The sequence below is a fragment of the Mus pahari genome, chromosome 2 (genome assembly GCF_900095145.1).
Source record: "Mus pahari chromosome 2, PAHARI_EIJ_v1.1, whole genome shotgun sequence".
In the NCBI taxonomy this organism is placed as follows: domain Eukaryota; kingdom Metazoa; phylum Chordata; class Mammalia; order Rodentia; family Muridae; genus Mus; species Mus pahari.
Window position 1 is genome coordinate 39318478 of NC_034591.1, and position 22911 is coordinate 39341388.

General features: G+C 37.9%; 1 protein-coding gene across 1 annotated transcript; it reads left to right on the forward strand.

The window, feature by feature from the left end:
- The first annotated feature begins 13128 nt into the window (after nucleotides 1-13128).
- Lsm8 (LSM8 homolog, U6 small nuclear RNA associated) lies at nucleotides 13129-18170 on the forward strand. Its single transcript, XM_021191364.2, has 4 exons — nucleotides 13129-13275; nucleotides 14248-14288; nucleotides 16067-16194; nucleotides 17718-18170. Exons 1-4 carry the CDS (start codon nucleotides 13245-13247, stop codon nucleotides 17806-17808), a joined length of 291 nt encoding a protein of 96 aa, XP_021047023.1. The 5' UTR covers nucleotides 13129-13244; the 3' UTR covers nucleotides 17809-18170.
- Nucleotides 18171-22911: the final 4741 nt, after the last annotated feature.

Below are 22911 nucleotides of genomic sequence, written 5' to 3' on the forward strand. Positions count from 1 at the left end.
AGCATGGGGTAGGAGATTTGTCCAGAGTAAAATATTGTCAGTTATGCAAGAAGGATATATTCTTAAATGTTTGCTAAGGTTGCAGGGGACATTTTGAAAAAAGGGGTAGAAATAGTGTAAGACTTAGAGAATTAAAGAATTTGCTGTGAGATTGTGTCACCTAGTAATGTAGGAAGCTACACTCATTAAGTCTCACCAGAATGACAACCTAAACATGGATGAAGCTAATGGACATACCTAAGTGGAAATGAAAAAGTCCACTATGCCTCAGCCCTAAACAAAGCTGAAGAAAGCTAGGAGCAAAGGAAGTAGTCTTCTCTAGAGAAGAGCACACCAATGACCGCCCAGTACCAAATGGCCAGCCATGAAAACATACATACAAGGGACATTAAGGACAAAATATCAAGAAAAAAAATATATATATATATGCATACACATATGCATACACATACATCATATACACATATATCATGCACATACACATTTACATGTATGTGTGAAATAACAATTAAGAAAAAATTCATGCCTTTAAAGGAGAGTGAGGAGGGTTATATAGCAGGGTTTGGAGGGAGGAGAGAAAAGAGGAAATTGCTGTAATTATATTATGCTCTTAAAAACATTCATAGAAAATACTTTAATTATCCCCAAGCATGTGTTTTTATATAACTTCTTTCAGACAGTTTTTATTTTTGGTGTATGTTCTCTGAATAAACACCCAAAAGTGACTGGAGGGAAAAATTTTGCTGTACAAAATAATGCTATGGTAAAGAATATTGAATTATTCTTTTATTACTTTGTCAGATTTCATACACACACAGGAGAGAGAGAGAGAGAGAGAGAGAGAGAGAGAGAGAGAGAGAGAGAGAGAGAGAGAGAGATAGTTGGGAGGGAGAGAGAGAGATAGACAGACTCATACACACACAGGAGAGAGAGAGAGAGAGAGAGAGAGAGAGAGAGAGAGAGAGAGAGAGAGAGAGAGAGAGAGAGATATGATTGCTTTGAATATACAATGCAATATAAAGAAAACTGATACCTTTACCGTTTTGAAACTTCCAGCCAATGACTATATCACCTTACTCTATTTATTTAGTTCTTTAACTCCTGTCTTAGTTAAGGTGTCACTGCTATGAAATCACACCATGACCAATTTTTGTAAAGGGGAATATTGAATTGGGGCTGGCTTACAGTTTCAGAGGTTTAGGCCATTATCATCATAGTATGAAGCATGACATTACCCAGGCAGTCACAGTGCTGGAGGAGCCTAGAGTTCTACATGTTGATCTCCAGGCAGCAGAAGGAGACTGTGTCACTAGGCATACCTTGAGCATATAAAAATGCCAGAGCCTGAATCCACAGTGACACACTTTCTCCAACAAGGCAAGACTTACTCTTGTAAGGCTATATACCTCCTGATAGTGCCACTCCATATGGGTCAAAGCGCATAAGTCTATGGGGGGTATACCTATTCAAACCACCATATTCTACTGTCCCTCATGGGCTTGTAGCCATAGCATAATGCAAAATGTATTCAGTTCAACTTCAAAACTCCCCATAGTCTATCATAATCTCAACAATGTTTAAAGGTCCAAGGTTCAAAATATCTTCTGAAATTCATTCAACCTATTAACTTGAAATACCTTATAAAATAAAAAACAAAAAAATAACATAATTCTAGCATATTGTAGCACAGGATATATATTACTGTTCTAAAAGGGAGCATAGTGAGGAAATACTGGATCAAAGAAATACTGAAACCCAGCTGGGCAAACCCCAAACTGCTTTTCCATGTATAATGTCAAAATGCTCTTTAGATATTCAACTCTGTTCTTCTTTCTCTTCTTTTTCTTTGGCTGGTTCCACTCCCCATTAGCAGCTTTCTTTGGCAGGTATACAATGCTCTGGCATCTCCAACATCTTGGGTGCTTTTAAGAAAACCTAGGCTTCACCTTCACAGTTTTACACAAAAGCCTTTCACAGATTTACATGGTAGTTTCTCTGGGTCTCCATGCAGGCCACTGCTACATATCTGGCCTCCGTGACATAGAGGAGGATTCTATAACTTCTTTGTTCTATCCTTGACTCCAAAGCCAGGACCATATAGCTAAAGGTTCCAAGTTCTGCTGCTTGCTGAGATTGTAACATTGCACCCTTGTTCAATTATGTCTTCACCAGATTTCTGTTTCCAGTGGTTTCTTTCACAGCTTAAGCTTGGCTGTCATGGAACTTGCTATGTAGACAAGAATAGCCTTGAACTCAGAGATCTGCATACCTCTTTCTCCCAAGTGCTGGGATTAAAAGCATGTACTACCACACCTGGACTGAAGCTTTTCTTTAATCTCTTTTCACAAAATGGAAATTTAGCTAGGTGATATCTTTTCCTAAGACCACCACTCCCTTAATTCCAGTTAATATCTTTAAAATCATTTATCTTCTTGAACATCTGATTTCAGTCCCTTCTACTTCCTGGCATACCCTTTAACCATTGAACCACAAATTTTGTAAATTTCCTTTCTCAGCTTGCTATGTTTCATCAAAATGCTTCTCATAAAAATAAACCACACAACCGAGTTTTGCAATTAACTTTGTTTTGCAATTAACTTTGCAAATGCAATTAATCTAAAACTCTTCACCTTAGCCTCAGGCAGACTCTTTGGATAAGGCAAAAAAAGTAGCCACATTCTTCACCAAAATATCACAACAACAATCTCTAAGCAATATACTAAAATTCTTCTCCTTTGAAAGTCTTGAGCCAGGCCCCCACAGTTCAAATCACCCTCAGTACCACTGCCTTCCATGTTCTTACTAGGATGGTTGATTAAGTCCTGCTTAAAGCATTCCACTATCCTAATCCAACGTCTCCAATTCTACAATCCTCCAAACCAAAGCATGGTCAGGTCTATCACAGCAAAACCCGATTCTGGGTCCCAATTTATGTCTTAGAGTTTTATTGCTGGGAAGAGACACTACAACCAAGGCAATTCAAACACACGAACGTATAAGAGCCATTTCATTGGTTTAGTAAATTATCATCATGGCAGGAAGCATAGCAGTGTTGTGGTAGATATGGTGTTGGAGAAGGAGCTTAGTATTCTTCGTCTGGATCCCTAGGCAGCAGAATGGAATTGTGTCACTAGGCATAGCTTGAGCATATATAAGACCTCAAAGCCTGCCTTTGCAGTGACACACTTCCTCCCACAAGGCCACACCTCCTAATGGTGTCACTTCCTGTAAGCCAAGCATTCAAACACATGAGTCTCTGTGGGCCGCACCTGTCCAAATCTTTACAACCCCTTTGGAAGTTTTTCTTATATTCCAAGTTATCTGGTAGAGGGCATATCTCAGTCATAGAAGCCACGGTTAACATGCATGGGACACGAAGTTCTAAATTCAGTGCGACTAAAGAAACTAACCAAGAAACTGTAAACAGTCAACAAATAAACATTTTTATAGATCTTACATACATTACTAAAACCCAACGCTGTTTGTGATGTTTTTTTTATTGTTATTAGTGGTAATGCTTATTTTTTTTTTTATTTTGAAGGTCTTACTTTGATAAATTTTTTAGTTTGAAAACATTTTAGAGGTACAAACTATTGGAAACATCACAGAAAATTCTAACATATTATTCATTCTGTGGCTCCAGTTTTTAATAATGTATTACCAGTGTCTTTTATGTTAAATTAAGCAATGAACTGTTCTAGTCTATTACTAATAATACTAACAATATTTCTGCTCATTTTGTAATTTTTGTTGATGACATATAGAAATCAAATTAATTTTAATATGTTGAATTTGCTAATTCAACTTAACTCCACCAGTTTATGATTTTCTTTGGGTTCTTTATAATCATAGTCACTACATTATCAAGGTACTTGCATGTTTTAGGGTTACTATTATTGTGATAAAACATCATGACCAACGGCAACTTGGGGAGGAAGGGTTTATTTGGCTCACACTTCAATATCACTTTTTATCACTGAACAAAATCAATATACGAACTCAAACAGGGCATGAACCTAGAAGTAGGAGTTGATACAGAGGCCATGAAGAGTGCTGCTTTCTGGCTTGCTTCTCATCCCTTGTTCAGCCTGCTCCCTTACAGAATCCAGGACCACTAGCCCAGGGATAGCACACCCACAATGGGCTGGGCCCTCAGTATATCAATCATTAATTTAAAAAAAAAAAAGCCTTACAACCAAATCTTATGGAGTTTTTTTTCTCAAATGAGGTTCTCTCCTTTCCACTGATTCCAGCAAGTGTCATGTCAACATAAAACTAGCCAGCACATTTGTAATTCTTCACTTCCAATAATTATCTTTTCTATGCTTTCTTCCACCTCAATTAACTAACCAGGAACTCAACCACAATGTTAATACTGTGATGTCAACAGAATCTCTTATTACCAATCTTAAGGTGAAATATTTTTTATTCATTTATTCATTCAATTACATTGATAATTGAATACTTAAATAACCGTGGAAGTCTGGAATAAGCAATAATTTTCTATACCATTAGCTACGCTTGTACTTTGGGGCTAGAGAGATACCTCAGCAGTTGAGAGCATTGGTTGCTCTTCCAGTGGTTCCAAGTTCAATTCCCAGAAACTACATGGCGACTCACAACTATCTATAATGAGATCTGATGCCCTCTTCTGTCATGCAGGCATACATGCATCGAGTACTCATATACATAAATAACTAAATCTTTTCAAACAACAACAAATAAAAACCCAGCTTGTACATTGGAAACAATCTGTTATTATTGTAGAGCCACTTAGTATATTAAACCAAATAATTAATATTCTGAAATTAATGTTCCACATAGAAATCATTGCATGTTTCCTTATGCTTATAATCTTATCCTAGAAAAAGAACTTGTAGATAATAGGTTTTAATATCTGTAAGCAAATTTTCCTTTACAGAGCACTTGATTACTGTTTGCAAGACTATGGGCTTGATCCCAATTACTGTGAAAAAAAAAAAAGAACCATATGTTATGCAAAGTGCATAAGTAGCATTAATTAAGACAGTGGCCAGGTCTACATATTATTAAGGTGTAATTTGCCAATTCTATAAAGCAAGATTTGTCATTTAATTTACACCCCTTTGTCAGTAGATGTAAACCTTTTTTACAAATACTTCTAGAATGCTTTGTTTGTATCTGAAAAGGTTTTCATCTCCTTTATCCATATATTACTCAAACTGCTTATAAAATATACAGTAAGTTGTGGTTTGTATCAACTACATGATAAGGGCTAAACAGAACAAATCAGAGTACAGATTATAATCTCCATATTTGGAATACAAGTGGTAAATTAAGACTGATGTATGATTCTGATGAATGGTACATAAATACTACGGTGCATAGACAATATAGAGGCCTTGGTAGGAAGACACATGACGAACTTTATGTTGTCGAGAGCAATAGACAAGGGTCCTTGAAACAGACCTGTCTCATTGACTTGTTTTGAAGTTTTATGAGAATGTATAATACATCCATTCCTTCCTGTGCCATTGGTGTAAAGTAACCCAATTCAATGTCAAAATTAAAGGGTTGCCACGGAGATCACCTGGCTCAGAGAGTCAAAGACATCTACTATTTCTGTGTTGATAGACTTGCTTGCTGATTTAAGGGGAAAAGTTCAAGCAGCAGGTGAAGAATAGCTATAATAGGGAGAATCATATACATAAACAATTAGCAGCTTTAGATGTGAAAAGTATATGAGAAAACAGATAGAAACTAATGAATTAACCATATTTCCTATTTTTAGTGATGAGGAGAATAATGTTCTTGAGTGTGAACTGTGGGAATAAAGTGAAAAAATTTTTCCTGGATGTTAAGCACTTATTTTTGAGTAATTGTCAGTAATTGTGAGACACATGCATGTGTTTCATTAGTTGATCTAGATACATCAACTATTTCCCCAAACACACAACGATGTATGTAAAAAGCAAGTTGCGATGATAATGTGTCTATGGAATAGTGAAAATGAAGGGAATCTGTATCACACATAGGTACAGTAATGTAGAAATGGCAATCCAACTTTAGAGCAGCAGTAGTGGAAGAAGGGGTTGACTTTGTTGTTGTTGGTGGTGGTAGTGATGGAAAAGCTCCTATAGGTAGATAATACTAAAACAAGTGTATAAACTGTCAGGAATAGAATGAAAACACACTGGTCCTAGTCACTAGTGCTGGTAGACTGTATCTTTTAAAGCAGAGCACAAAATGCTCCATCCAGCATCACAAGTCAGAATGAGAATTAATCAACTGTCTGTCATCAGTAATAAACTTGGGGAAAGTTTCAGCATATTAATGGGAAGCAGATGGTTGGGGGTGGAGTGGGGAGAAAGAACTTGGCATCAAAGAAGTGAGGCAGTAACAGCAAATGTCTCATTCAAAAACATTGACAGTGGATGAAAATGAGGATGGTGTTAGATTTTGAGTGTTGAATGCCCCCCAAAGAATCATGTGGAGCAATTGGTGATGATCAGCTTATAGGGAGTGAGGCCCAGTGGAAAGGATGTCGGACCAGGGAAGTGGCTTATGAAGGAGATAGTCTCACTCTCTTTCTCTGTTTCCTGGTCCCAACATGGTGAGCAAACATATTAAAAGGTGTTTCTATCTTTAAAGATTATGCTTCCTCAGGCATAAAGCAACATGGCCAAGTGACATGCTGAAACTGACAATCAAAAGAAGTCTATTCTTTTTTTAGTTGTTTGTTTTAAATATTTTATTATATCAAAATAAAACTGACTAAAATAGAAACACACAGTCAAGTCTAAATAAGAAATGTTTGATAATTTTCTTTCAGTCTAGGTAGGTACTCAAATAACTGCACTTTTTTTTCTTCTTCAAAACTGAGTTTCAGCTGTCTATGATGGCTATTCTTGCATCTGGGAGCCTAATGCAGGGTTACTGATGTTGAATTAAAGGCAAGTCTAGACTATACTGTGAGATCTCAAAAGAAATACTGAATCTTCATTTTAGCAAAACTAAATGACTTATGCAAAAATCTTTGTTCCTGAAGGGAAAAGCTCCAAACTAGAAAATATTTTAATATGACATAAAGCAATATTTAAGAGTTTGCATTAAAGCACAATAAGTAATATTAGTGATAGTGTTATCAAAATTGAGAGATGTAAGCCAGAAGACAAAGATGTTTCTGGTGTATGGCCTGGAATTGATTCAAGAGAAGTGGTGTGCACCTCCATGAAGCTATCAGGTCCGGGGTCTGTCCAACTCGTCCCAGTTAGAAATAAGCTTATCAGTGTGAACAAAATCAAGAACATTAGGAAGCTGTCTCATTAGTCATGTTGGTATGTAAAGTATTTACTTCGAGAAAGAGTTTGATTGCCAAACTATCTAGACTCGTCAGCATGGTGAGTGAACCCAATTATTGCAATGGCATTTGATGGCCAAGGATGAACACAAACTTACATCATATTTAATGCCACCTGTGATGGTTCGAGTATGTTTGGTCCAGAAAATGGCACTATTTGGAAGTGTGGCCTTGTTGGAGTAGGTGTGGCTTGTTGGGGTAGGTGTGTCACTGTAGGCCTGGGCTTTAAGACCCTGGTCCTAGTTGCCTGGAAGCCAGTCTTCTTCTGTTGGCCCTTGGATAAAGATGTAGAACTCTCAGCTCCTCCAGCCCCACATCTGCCTGGATGCTGCCATGCTCACGCATTGATAATGCATTGAACCTCTGAACCTGTAAGACAGACCCAGTTAAATGTTGTCCTTTATAAGAGTTGCCTTGGTGATAGTGTCTGTTCACAGCAGTGAAACCCTAAGACACCAGCTGACCTTGACATGACAAACTTTGAATAGGTGATATTCTGATCAAGGAGCTTCTTGAGTCTGCCTAACAGGGCATTTTTCCTTAGACCAAGGTACTTTCTTACAAAATTTCCCTTATGTTTTCATTTCTGAGCATGGTATTGAAATATACTGCCATGCCTTTTAAATGCTAATTCTTTCTGCCATAAGAACAAACAGAAATGTGAAAGTGATGCTGTTTCTCTGCACTTCATGTTGTACCAACACCAATGTTCAATTGTAAGCACTTCTGTGATCCCTATTATATTGATGATAATTTTTCATTTGCATTATAAGATCATAAGTACATGCTAAAGGATGAAGTCAATAGCCTTTAAGTTAGTCATAAGCAAACTATTCATTATGTTTTCTATTTCTGAAGATAAAAACAATTTCATTGCTTATTACATTTTTTTCTCTAGATAAAGTTTGTTTACTTAAATTAAGTTTTGAATGATACTTTGACCATTAAGTACTACCCTAAATAGGTTGTCCTCAGAAGTAATCACAAGAAAACCTATGGTCTATCTTCAGTGACAGACATTACTCATCCTAGGGTGGGATTTTCTGGTGATAGGGCTATTTTTGAGTTACTCATATCCCTGTATGTAACCTCTCCTTCATGATCTTGTCCAATAAAGTCATCAGTTTGTCAAGGACAACATGTTTACAAAACGACAAAGTTAACAAGTGAAGCATTTTTATTTTTATTTTTATTGAGACAAGGCCTTATTGTGTAGCCAAGTGGCCTGACATGATGTAGAGCAGGTTAGCTTCAAACTCAGAAATTTACCAGCATGCCTAGCTGAAGTTATATTTTTATGTTTTGTTTCAGTATCACTGAACGTAAATACACATCATCATTTATTATCATGGGCAGTAAAATACAACATACTATTTTATTTCATCTCATGAAAATTTAAACACAGCTCTGTAATCTTACCCTCACACTAAAAGACTGTAAAAATATTAGCTTATATCATCAGCACTGCTCTGATTTAACAAAGCCTGAGATGGATTACAGCTCAACCTTTAAAAAAAAAAGGGCTATAGAATATACCAATAATTCATACACAATGTTCCTTAGAATAATACCTTTTAAATGAGACCAATTTTCATGTAAATAACCTGTCTTGCATGTCAAAGTGTTCTGAGGATGCACACAAAGACTCATTAAAGCACAAACATGCTCATTGTGTATCATTAAAGCACATACATGCTCATTGTGTAGGTGGTAAGTTTTAAAATATTTTTCATATATAAAAGGGTATAGGGCTTTTTTGTACCTAAATCAGTATTTATTTTGTATAACTCATTCAATGCAATCTATAGCACTGTAAGACAAGAGAGTGGTTGAAAGTAAGCTCAAAGGCAAATGACTGGGAATTAACGTGTTATCAAAGAATGGGATAAAAGCTCTTCTTTCAGAAGCTGTTTAAAAGTATGGTGAGCTGGTGAGTTACACTAGGTACCAAAGGAAAGCGTCTCTGTGTGCCCAGTCGGCAGTCTAATTCTCACATCCAGAGAGTTTGTAGGGTTGCGTCTCCATGGGTAGACAGTATATTCCCAATGACAAGACATTAGTGCTTCCCACTAAAAGGCTAGAAATTGTATGATATATAACATTATGTCCTAATTTCCAGACTATAGCTAGGTTTGTGTGTTAAATGAAAGAATATTTAGCATGTAGACACTATGGATACATGTATATAGAATATGATTCAACCTAGTATCTAAATTGATCAGCTCCTTAACTATCTTTATCTTAGACATTGTCCTAGTTAGGGGTACTACTGCTGTGATGAAACAGTATGACCAAAAACAACTTGGAGGGTTAAAGGGTTTAATCTGCCTTACACTTCCATACCAGTTTGCATCATCAAAGGATGTCAGGGCAGGAACTCAAACAGAGCAGGAACCTGCAAACAAGAGCTGATGTAGAAGCCAATGAGCAGTGCTTCTTCCTTGCTTGCTCAGCCTGCTTTCTTATAAAACCCAGGAAAACCAGCCCAGGGATAGCACTACATAGAATGGGCTGGGCCCTCCTCCATCAATCATTAAGGAAGAAAATGCCCTGGAGGCTTGCCTAAGCCTGGTTTTATGGAAGCATTTTCTGATCTGAAGTTCACTCCTCTCAGATACCTTTAGCTTGTGTCAAGTTGACATGAAAGTATTCAGCACGATCAATCTCTTTCTGAAGTGCCACACAGACAAATCACTGTTAAGCCACAACCTTTCCTTTCCTGTTCATCTTCAAGATTACACATTAATATTGATATCACAATATAAATATTCAAATATTCAATAAAATTCAAATGTAAAAGTTCCATTAAAAATTAAATCTCTTAGGCTGCAGACATGGCTCAGTGGTTATGAGCACTGGTTGCTCTTCTAGAAGACCTGGATTCATCTCCCAGTACTCACATGGCAGCTCATGCCTGTCTGTAACTTCTATTCTAGAGGATTCAACACCATCATACAGTTATATATGCATACAAAACACCAGTGTACATAAAAAAACTAAAGTAATTTAAAAATTAAGTCTCTTAAAAATACAAAGTATCTATTAAAATCCAAAGTTTCTTAACTGTGAGTGCCTATAAAGTAAAAAATACTTTCTTACTTCAAAAGGAAGAATCAGGATATAGTCACAATCTGAACAAAGGTAAACCAAACTCCCCAAGTATAAAAAGTCAATACCCAATTATCTGGCATTCACTCATAATCTTCTGGGCTCCTTCAAGGGGCCTGGACTGCTTCTGTGGCTCTGTTATCTGAAGTACACACAGAAGCTTTTCTAGGCTTGGCTGGTTCTACTACACTGCTGCTGTTCTTGGTAGTCATCTCATGGTACTGGCATCTTCAAATTACTGGAGTCTTTTGCTGTCACTGTGTTGCACTTTCACCAATAGTCTTTCCTGGGCTTTCTTTAGGCACTCCAACCCTGCCAAACAGTGCCAAGCCACCACTGTTCTCTATGACCCCTTCATGCCTTCAAAACTAGTACCAAGTTTGGCTGTCATCATGAGGTTGATGATGACAGCCTTAGTTGCTTCTGGAACACTTCTGTGTACTGACCCTGAGGAAATGCGTCATTTAATGATTCTGGTCTTGTGTTATTCACAGCTGATTCTTCAGCATCAGCTGACCAGCATCTATTGTCCTAGTATATCAAAGGTTTTACTTTAGTGGTTCTGGTTTCATTAATTACGGCTGATTCTTCAACTCCAACTGACCAGATACTACAGATCATTCAAACAAAAGGCCAGAAACAGTCTTTGCTTCCCTCTGAAACTTCACAAGCCAGGCCTCCATCTTCTGCACTGCTCTTAGAAGGTAACATTCTTATCTTCCAGGATCCTAACAGCTCACTGAGTTCTCAACACTCACTGGCTTTTCCTAACCCAAATTTCCAAAGTCCTTCCACAATCCTCCCCAAAGCAATACAGTCAGGTCTGTCACAACAATACCCCCATGACCCTAGTACCAAGTTCTGTCCTAGTTAGGGCTACCTTTGTTGTGATAAAACACCATGACCAAAAAAGCAAAGATGAAAGGGTTTATTTCACTCACAGTTCCATCAAAAGCAGTCAGGGAACTGTTGAGAGGAACTCAATCAGGGCAGGAACCTAGAGGCAGGAGGTGATGCAGAGGCCTTGGAGGAGTGCTGCCAGATGGCTTGCCCTGCCTGCATTTTTATAGAACACAAGGTCACCAACCCAGGGATGGCACCACCAACCCATGGGCTGGGCATTTTCACCTCAACAACTGTGATGGTTTGTATATGCTTGGCCCAGGGATTGGAACTATTAGGATGTGGGTGTGGGCTTAACACCCTCATCGTAGTTGCCTGGAAGTCAGTCTTCCACTAGCAGGGACTCATACTGAGACTCATGACAGACTAGCTTCAGTTCCAGTCCATTTCCCTGAGATGTATTTACTTTTTCTTCAAGCCCTAAGCACATCCTATCTCACCCTTCCTTAAATAAGCACTTAAAATGTGTGCCACTCTTCTTGCCCCATTAGGAAATATGACAATACACAAAATGTTAGAATAAGCTTTGGGGTGACAAAATATTTTTTTTTATGATGCAGTCTATTTTCTTGAATAATTATAGATATAGCTTTAAAGGAATTCTTTTAGTTCCCCAACAGGTTGATGGTGTCATTACTGTCACTTTCTCTAATTTAAACCAAGGCACAGAAAGTTCAATCATTCCAAAGCTATAATTCTTCAGCTAAGAAAGACTTTAAAACCTACCCACAACAAAAGAACTACTGCTTTTTCCATTTTTAGGTGTGCAGATGCCTAACATCCAGTTCTGAGTGAAAGTACCACTAAATAAATAAATAAAACATAGAAGGGAAGGGGGAAGGAGGTTGGGGGGAGGGTAGTAATATAACTCATTGGTACAGGACTTTTGAAGACTTTCATAGAGTGCACAAAGCCCTCCTGTTACACACACACACACACACACACACACACACACACACACACACACGAGACAGAGACTGAATAATGAACTGTGGCAGGATCTAAGTAAACTCGGTTCCAGGAGAGTCGACGTGACTTAAAATAGCGACATCAATGATCAGGGACATCAATGATTAGAGCCAAGCCTTGTGCTTAGTTACACTCTTCTCCAATGAATTCCTTCACAGTGGTACTGTAGTCTTTATTTATTGGAATTCCACCCCGAGGAAAGCTAAGTCTTCGGAAATCGACGAAAGGTGGCCGCCTATTTCTTAAGGGAGGCTCATGCATCCTCAGCTTTTTGGCTTTCGTTTATAAAAGCTCTTTTGGGGACACCTGAAGAGCCAAGTTCAGAATACACAAACCTTCTGTGTACAGTTTGGATGCTCCGAAAATGCACATCATGGAGCTACAATATGCTCCCTTTGTACTGGGCTATTTGGCTTTTTAAACTTCTTTGGCTCACGCCGGAGACGTCTAGAGCTCCCTCCACCATGCATCTACGTCGCCTATGAGGACAAAGAATCTCTCTCCTTCGCTAGCCAGTGCTACCATCTTCACGTCGTGTGTCTTCCGGCCGAAATTGTCTTCCCGCACTACCTTTAGTAACTACCACAGTGCCTTCCGGTCCGCTAGAGCCTCCTCCCAGGATCTCCCTCCAGCCCACCTTCAGTGACAACTCCACGCTCCTGCCTGTCCCCGCCTTCGTCTCGGCGTCCGAGCGCCACCCGGAAGCCCAGCGGAAACGCACTGCGCATGCCCCCTAGTCAGCCCCGCCCCGCTTCCTGTTTGGCCGGCTCCTTTCCCTTCCTGATTCGTCGCCGCTGAGGCCTCCGAGTCTCGCGATCTTTGCGTTCGCCGGCGGGCGCGAAGCTGTCCGGGTCTCTGGCGGACGGTGTTTTGTCTCCTCGTTGCCGAGCCCTCGCACATTCCCGGGACCTCCGGGCCCAGCAGCATGACGTCTGCTTTGGAGAACTACATCAACCGTATCCTCGGGCGGGCTGCTGCGACGGCGGGGGCGGGAGGGAGCACGGGAGGCCCGGAGTGGTGGGCGGTGGGCGGAGGACCCGGGGTCGGGATTCGTGGAGGGAGCTCCCGGATGGTCCCGGGGCTTTTTTGCATCCACAGCACAGATCTCGGGGTAGTTCGAACTTTCCTGCACACAGCCTTTGATTGTGTGTGTTCCAGCATCGGGACTAAGATGCACTGTTTCCCTAAGGACTCTGAGGTCTCAGGTCCTCAAGCAGGAGATAGCATAAAACAGATGGATGCTTCTCAGATTTGGGTTTCGGGTCCCATACCTCTGCTTAAAATCTTATTGTCCTGGTATTTAGAGAATGGCGAGTAGCTTTTAAAAGCCCGGTTTAAGTTAGAATTGCTGTTCTAAAGTCAGGGCAAAAACCATTGCACTGAGCATATGTTCTAAGAGGGAACCAGCGGGATACCAAAGACATATAGTTAAATACAGAGAGCGTTTCATGATGCAAGAATTAGTGGTCCTTGATGGCATTAGTTTATGACAGGGTCTCGGATGAGAAGGTCCTTGACTTGCCTAAAGTGATTCAACATTAATTAGCACTCACCTAGTTTTTAATTCTGAAGGTTAAGAAATGAGTCTGCCTTGCAGTGTTCATAGGTTGTAACGCTGCTGTTTAACCAGACTCAAACCGCCACTTACCCTTCTCCCGTGTGATTAACTGTTTTCAAGGTACAGTTGAAACAAGTTTAAAAACTTCAGTTCTCTTCCTCAACAGCAGTGGCAGTGTTGAATCTTAATTCGGTCCCATCCTCCCTCCCTCCCTTCCCTCCTTTCCTTCCTTCCTTCCTTCCTTCCTTCCTTCCTTCCTTCCTTCCTTCCTTCCTTCCTGTTTTAAGTAATTGGAACTGTTTCCTTTCCAGGCTGAAAGTTTTCAGTTTGTATTCTTTAAGAAATACTTTCCTTGACTCTCAGTTCTCAGGAACTGTGGCTGTTATTACTTCTGATGGCAGAATGATTGTGGTGAGTGACATACATCTCCGTTTTCCTCTCTTCTTAGGCTTAGTGATTGCAAATTTGAGGTAACATTTCTGGCCTAATATTCAGGCACCACAGCACACCTATAGTTAATTGTTTTTAGGAACCACCTATTTAATTTTAGTCTCTTGGCTGCCTGTACAACTTCTCTAGTCAACCTCGAAGGCCTCTGGTCTGAAATGATTTGTTTTCTTCTTTCATCTCTTCCTTCTATGCCATTTTGTTTTAATTTAGAGACCTTAAACGATTTACATAGTACATGTGTGCCCTAATAAGTTGCTTATCGTTGAGATTTAATCTGAGGAGTGTGTCTTCAGTGATGTCTTTGTTCTTCCAAAAAATTATAAATGATTTTCGAAACTTCAAGTTAGTTATGACTTCACTGGTGTGTGGGTACACTACACAGGAAGGCCAGAAGAACTAGAGTTACAGGTCATTGTGAGCTACAATGTGTGTGTCCTAGGGAGGCTTTGGAGATCAGTATGTACTCTTAACCACTGAGCCATCAGAGCTCCTTAATTTTCTTATTAATCCTTTTATTCTTCTCTTTAATGAGCCATGCCAGTCAAAGTGACAGACTAAATGCATATCATGTGCTAAGTATTTTGTGTGTTATTTAGTCTGACATACAGCCTTGTGAAGAATTACCACTTACATTGTTATTAGGAATCAAGCTTAGAAAAAGAAGTTACTTTCCCAGAGAGTCATTTTAACAAGTGACAGAACTATACAGTGTCATAAGTTGTTTTATTCCAAAACCAAGGTTACTTCCTTTGCTTGTTCTTAATAAAGGGAACAAATATTTAATTTTTTTGTTTGTAGTTTGTTTGTTCGTGGTGGTGGTCAGTTCATCTATAAATCTGTAAACTATGGGCAACTAGGAAGTCTATTACTGTTAAATGATCATTTGCAAATACCTGAATTGTAAAGCCTCGTGTTTAAATATCTTGTTTCTGTTACAAAAGGTTTATAGAGGGAAAGCAGAACAAAAGTATTGACATTGATTAGTTCTATCTTTTCACAAAGTCACCTGATAAAATATTCATGTATAAAATGAAGGCGAGAGAAATTTTCTCGATATTTATGATAACCACTATTTACCATCTACTATAGTAAATAGTCTAAGTTGTTTTTCTTTCCAATTTCTAGACTCCAAGTTTCTATTTATTTTATTCTGATTCTATATAGTTATAGCTTTTGGATCATAAGTTTAATGGCAGACCCAAGAGATTAACCAGCTAAATCCAAAATAAGCTATTTCTTCAGACACTTGAATAGCATTTGTGATACTATATTTTTCTAGAGTGAGGTCACTTACTTTAAGAATACTGGTGCCTGCCTGTCCCTTGTAACTCCCAACAACTATACAACAGCCAGATTGGTGGTACAGGTTTTCCCCATCATAAAACAAGTGCGAGCTGGGCAGCGGTGGTGCATGCCTTTCATCCCAGCACTTGGGAGGCAGAGGCAGGTGGATTTTTGAGTTTGAGGCCAGCCTAGTCTACAGAGTGAGTACCAGGACAGCCAGGGCTATACAGAGAAACCCTGTCTCGAAAAACCAAAACCAAAAAAAAAAAAATAAATAAATAAAACAAGTACTAGGTAAGTTCTGTGTCATGGAATACTTCTGGACAGCAGAAGATATTTTATCTTCTAGTGGACACAAAAGAAGTCATAAGTACTTGGCTGACAACTGAAATGGTTTGATTTATATATTCAGAACCACAATATTTTTTGTTTTTTGTTTTTTTTTTAATTTTCAGGGAACACTAAAAGGTTTTGACCAGACCATTAACTTGATTTTGGATGAAAGCCATGAGCGGGTGTTCAGCTCTTCACAGGGAGTAGAACAAGTGGTGTTGGGGTTATACATTGTGAGGGGCGATAACGTGTAAGTACATAAGTCATTTTGAGTAAATTTTTGCTACTGGTATGTTTGCTTTATGGAAGAGAGAGTTTCTCCAACATACATGATGCCATATGTATAATAGAATTGTGCACTTGTTTTGTAGGTAGAGCTTATCTTATATATAATTCTAAACGCTTTACGTTGAGATGCCTCGGGAGTCAACTGAAGTGATCTCACAAACTAAACATTTACCTGCTGAAATTTCATGTGTCTTTACTTATTTGAGAATTGGGGTTTGAACCTAGAATCTTGTACATGGAGAACAGGCAGTCTGCTACTGAGCAGAGTTCTCTCTTTTTTCATCTTGAGACCAGACCTTCCTACGTTGCTCAGACTGACTTTCAACTTTAGATTCCCCCTACTACCACAGCTTCCTAGTAGCCTAAACCACCAGTGTGTGTGCCCAGATATGTCCAGAAAGGGCCCTGCTTTGTATCACATTCTTTCTTAAAGAGGCTTCTTAACGATTTGGAAAATATTTTTTAAAAAAATCTCCCATTTGAATTATTTTAAATAGTTCATGCTCATTTAATTGTTACTGTTTTTAGTGTAGTGGTTGTACTTAATGTATGCCATGGTGCACCTGTTGTCTTGTTGAATTAGGACACTGGCAGTCTAGTTTGAGATATCTTAGAAGTAGGTAACACTTTGAGAAAGGCTATAACCGTTTTGAGCATAGCTGTTCAAAGTCACTTTTTCTGATGATGGGAAGCCTCACGCCTCAGCATTTTCCACTATTACAGCTTTGTATAGCTGTGGTGTGTTTGAAAAGCGGCTGGTGGATCAAAGAACTAATTTAAAATTTGATTTTGTGGTTATTTAGTTTGTTTGTTTGGTTTTTGTTTTTGTTTTTGTTTTTGAGTATAACCAGGCTGACCCTAGCCCAAATTTACTTCATTTTCCTTTAGCTTCCCAAGTGTTAGCATTATACATGTAATCTACTTTCTGTGACTAAAATTTAAATTTAATTATATTTATGTTTTTAGAATACTATGAATAGTCAAAATATGACTAGAAGACAGCAAAAGATATTAGTAAGTAGGTGGTTTGAAGGGCTATGTAAGATATAGGTAAGGGATACTGAATTTACTATGTGGATATGCTTAAGATTAATTTACTAATCAGTACTGTAAACTTTCAAATGAATACATGCTTTAGTCACTTAACTTTATCTGAAAACTGTATTTTGGTAAATATGATCAATTGATCCTTAATTAAAATTGTGTTTACAATCTATAAAATGGTCTCTGGAGATGACTTGTATCTCTTTATATATGTTCTGTAGTACCTTCACATTAGTTCTTGAGTCCCATGACATGGGTAATTCAATTCACTTAGTGATGAAATGAAATGGCTTTTGTTTCCAACCTTGTGTTTTTACTGCATGTGTTATTCCACGTGTTTCAGAAGGATGAAACAAGATGCTGTAGTTAATGCGACTTTAGGAATGTATGTAAATTTATTTTAGAAATGATTTAACTCTGTTTTTCTCGTACTAAAAACAGAGCAGTCATTGGGGAAATAGATGAAGAGACAGATTCTGCACTCGACTTGGGGAACATCCGAGCAGAACCTCTGAACTCCGTAGCGCACTGAAACCTCAGTGTGTAGTGAGATGTGTGTAAATCCTGTACAGAAGCTTCTATCCTGAGAATGATGTTTAGGTTTTTTTATGAGTGTGTAATTGTGGAGTTTGACTTCATGTTGGTACACTGTAATATGTAATTTAAATATTTCTACATTTTTATTGGGAAACATTGCCTAAATTAATAAATGTGGTTGCCTGGTTTATTTTTCTACCAAATGATACAAAAATCTAAGGATCATTTTGAAAACTTAGAAAAATACCATTACTTTTGGTAATTTAATATTTATGGGGAATTGGCTGTAAAGAGAACTTAGACTTATTGTAACTTATACTAATGCAAATAATAGTAATAAAAGACACATTTCTTTTTGTGGTTTTCTTTCCTTTTTTTTTTTTTTTTTTTTTTTTTTTTTATAGTAAATTTAGTAAATTGCCCTCTACAGGTAACTGTCATAGAGTTTATCCCAATGTGCTACAGTTCTCCAGTAGTTGAAAAAAATTGTTCCTAAATTTTTAGATGCCTATTAAGGTCACAAGATTTGGTTTCTGAAAAAAAAAAAAAAACAATGTCGTGAATGTTAAATGCCATTGTACTATTGAATTTTTTAAAACAGAGTGAGGCATGTCTCTATTTAAAGAGCTTTTGTTTAATTTGGGAAATTAGGTAAATCGAGAGCAGTGCTCTCTGCTGTCTCTCATTGCTTAGTCCATGAGGCTACTTTGATAAACTTTTTAAAAATATTCATAGAAACAGTGTTGTAAGTTATATTTAAATATTTTAATCATTCATAGAACTCATCAGTTTAATGTGTGGACCAAAATAGGTGGGTATCTTAGTGATAGAGAAGTGTAGACATCCTTGTAATTCAAATAAAATTTGTCTTTTTAGGATTTTTCATTTTTTAAGTGAAAGTACACAGTTTTCTATAAAGATGTAACTAGTAAAAAATTCGAAGTTTTAAAGGCTATGTGCTCTCCATAACAGTTGCTTGCCTCTCCTGTTAAAACATAAGCAGCCACAGAAAACTCATAAGTATGTAGTCTTGGCTGTCTTCCCAATAGAACTTTGTTTACAAAGCAGGTGGGCTCTATTTTGCCTGAATGCCATAATTTTATCAATTAACCTAAAGTCAGTTCCAAAGGAAATGATGATGCGCAGTTTGTAAGTTCTGAGAAAGGCTTATAGAAAAGGCTGTCTTCAGGGTTTAGAACCAAGTGTGTTAAACATTTTAATATTCAGAACTCTTAATACAGTTATTTTGGTTAATTAAGTAAAAACAAGCCGTGTGGGGAAGGGGTGGAAAGTAATGTAAAGTTACAGGCTTGGCATCAGCACTGTCCAACCTGTAATCAGTAATAAAATGATTGTGATGCAAATGGGTAAAGCCAGTGGGTTTAGGGACTGAAAGCCAGATATGTTGTTTAGAGTTATACTTAGTACTTTACATCCTAAACTGATTCCAAAAATTAAGCCAGATTGTTTACTACTTCAGTTTTTATTCTACCAGTACAAATTAAGTCCATATATCTTTTCCCAAAACTATATGTCATATTGTGTTTTTCTGAATGAGATTGGATAAAACATCCAGAATGCTTTCATAGATGACATGAATGATCAAGGACCAAATGCTATTTTCTGACTTTTCCTGGATGTTCGTGGCTCTGTGTGCTCACATCTGCTTAAAACTCGATTTGCTCTTGCATGAAGACTATTAAGGGAGACACTAGTTTCTATGTGGTGTCAAGGTTTGTATGTTCCTTGATGAAGTTTATTCTGCAGTCAATATTATTTATAAAGCCTCAAGTCAGTTATAACCGTCACATCTTTGTTTTGTCGTTCAGACATAAGGCATTATTAAAAACCAGCTTACTGAAAATGAGTTAAAAATGTTTCTGGGCAAACTATTTTCATAAAGTTACTTGAAGGGGCACAAAAAGGACTACCGAAATGGAGGGGAAAGGCTTTTTTCTTTGTAGCTGAACAAGTACCATTAAATTATTCAAGACAACATCACTTTTAGGTTAAATCACTTTGTTAAATGGCTTCATGGTGGCAGTTTGGATGTAAAAATATAACAAATTTTGAATCCATAAACACTAAAGATAATTTTTTTATCAGTACTTAAATTTTAGACAGTCTTTTTTATAATGGGTACCTTTAGATCATTCTCAAAATTTAAAGCTACGAATGAGAATATGTAAGGAATAAAAGATTTAATTTCAGTACAGGATAACCATGTGAACATTTTTCCTTACACTCTGAAAGAACAGTGGATAAGGATATATAACCCTTTGTAATGCCGTGTGATTCGCTTGCCTAGTCAGTTATAAAGCAGTCTTCTGTTTGCAGTATGGCATAGTGTGGGTGGGCCTTTGCCTTCTGGATTTAATAGCATTATTTATTTGAATTGTTTTACAGGTGTAATGCTGGATGCTTCTAGTAGTGATTTTATATATGGGGACATTGGAGCTCTAATATCTAGGATTTGGTAGACAATGACAGTCCCCCAAACTGGCCTCATTAAAGCTACCCGAGGCACTGCAATAAAATTTTTTGAGCTCTGCTCATTGGTCTTGGTTTATTGCATCTATAATGGAACAAATGGGAATAATTCTTAAAACAAATCAGGCACTTGGTTATCCAGGTCTTTTAAGATTACATTTTATTTATATGAGGCGTTCTTAACCTGTTTTAGAGCACAGTGAGTTCTGTCTTAATTAACTCTTGGGCAAATAAGATTAAAATTGTATTGTGTTTCCATGTGAGACTAGAAGGAAGTGTTGGCAAGAAACTAGTTCTATCCATTTTTACACATATGTATTAAGTAAGTATTCTTTTCTGACCAGCTGAGTATTCATTTAATAGTGAAATACCTCATTCTGCTCAACACATTTGGCAAGTGCTGTTGCGATTGTTATTTCTCCTTGTAGTGGGAGCCCTTTAAGGGCTTAGTTGTTATTTGTGACAATGCCTCCCAGTGACCATTCCTTTTTTAAGCTTCAGTGTACTTAAATAGATACTGGAGTGTTGTCGAGGACACTTGTCAAGCTGATAATAAATGCTGAAAGCTGCTTGTTAGCCAGGGACAAAATAAACACATTGATAGGTACCACGTTTGTGGTATCTCCTCCAAACCATCTTGATGTTTAAAGATTTAATAAGTTCACTAAACTGTTATAGTGTCAGGATATAACGTATGAGGCTGCAGTCACTTAAAGCCACTACAATCATCTTTTTAAATAGATATAATTTGGTTTGATCTTTTTATTTTTTTCCATTTCTGTTATTTAGTAAAATTTCTGTCTGTAGGTTGCATAATGGTAAGGATGGGGGCAAAATAGAACTCACCAGCTGCGTTTCCTACATTAGCTAACCATCTGCTACCAACCAGCAGCATTTGGGGGATGGAGGAGTTGAGAATTCAAGGATACACGTCTTCAAGACATCTTCCAAAGATGGAAAGGTTTCATGTGAAACATTTTAAAAATCTAACATTTTAGGTCTTTTTTTTATTTTGTGTATTTTTCATATATTTAAATTGTTCTTTTGTTAATTGTTCTTTATCTTTTTGTAGCATAAAGATTTGCTATAAAAAAATTCCACTCAGTAGAAGGCCTACTTCAGTATTCTTCATGTGATATAACTTCTCTGTTCTCATTAGGATAGTAAACTATAAACATTTTTTTTATCTCTTTGTTTTCTTTCAGAAATGATACTAATAGCATGCCTCGTGTAAAAGAAGCCCTCCCTTCCAAGTGGCTCTTACCCCCTTTTATTAAACAGATCTTTTTCTCATACAGTATAGTGTAAACACAGCTCCCCCTCCACTCCTCCCAGTTCCTGCCAACTACCTCTTCCATTCAGATCTACTCCCTTATTGTTTCTCATTAGAGAGGAACAGGTTTCTAAGAGATACCAACAAAACATAACAAAATAAAATATAAGACAAAACAAGAACCACCACATCCAAGTTGAACAAGCCAACAGAAAAATAAAAGAGCCCCAAGAGAAGGCACAAGAATCAGAGACCCACTGCTTCACACAGTCAGGAGTCCCATAAAAATAGAAAACTGAAAAGTATAAAATATGTGCAGAGGAGCTGGTGTAGACATGCAGGCCCTGTGCTTGCTGCTTCAGTCTTGCTAAATTCCTGTAGGCTTTGTTCAGTTGTTTTATAGGACTTTGTTCTGGTATTGCCCATTCCTGCTGTCTCCACTCCTACTTCCCCCTTCCATGGGGTTCACTGAGCTCCAAGGGGAGTGGTTTGATGGCAACATCTTGTTTAAGGCTATGTGCCTCCCTCTTTCACCCTCCCTTCTCAGTCTATTCCTTCCTCCCTCCCTCCCACCCCTCTCTCTGAATAATATCTGTCTGTATGTTTTTGCATTTATTCCCATCTGCTCAAGGAGCAGCTTTTCTGCAGATGGCTGAGTAAGGCATGAGCTAGGACTATAGCAGAATATTACTGGAAATCATGTCATTGTTACTTTGAACAGTAGTATTTGCTTTTATCCTAGGGCTCTGCTCTGAGCTATCATACCTTGTCTGGTTCTTGGGTACTCAAGCAGTATTGGGTATGAGTTTTATCTCATGGAGTGAGTCTTCTGTCAGATCGGCCATTGGTTGGTTACTCTCACAAGGTTTGTGGCATTGTTACCCTGGAGTACTTTGCAGACAGGATAGATTATATAAATCGAAGGTTTTGTGTTTGGGTTGGTATTTACATTACTCTTTGGTAGCCTGCAGGGTATATTGTTGAAGATACTATAATATGGGGGGGGGGGGGAGGTAAAGATTCTATCTAGGCACCAGCTCAACCATTCCAAGTTCAATGAGTTGTGATAGTATGTTTTAGCAATGGGGGCTTTGCTGTCAGTTTGTAACGAGTAACCTACTATCTTGGCAATAGCCTGGATTGTGTGGGAATTTCCATGGGACCTTTTGGCCAAAAACTCAATTGGATGAAACCCAGTCCCAGTGCTAAGTTTCATTTGTTGACAAGAATTAACTTCTAAGCCATTTATGGCAGCTTAGCATGTCTGTTATTCTGTCCCTTGTGTGGCTAAAGCAGGAAGATTACAAATTTGAGGCCAACCTGTGGTATAAACTT

Coding starts and splice junctions, on each gene's coding strand:
- Lsm8 (XM_021191364.2), top strand. CDS start 13,245: ATGACGTCTGCTTTGGAGAACTACATCAACC. Junction 13,276..14,247: donor TTTGGAGAACTACATCAACC/GTATCCTCGGGC, acceptor CTCAGTTCTCAG/GAACTGTGGCTGTTATTACT. Junction 14,289..16,066: donor CTGATGGCAGAATGATTGTG/GTGAGTGACATA, acceptor TTTAATTTTCAG/GGAACACTAAAAGGTTTTGA.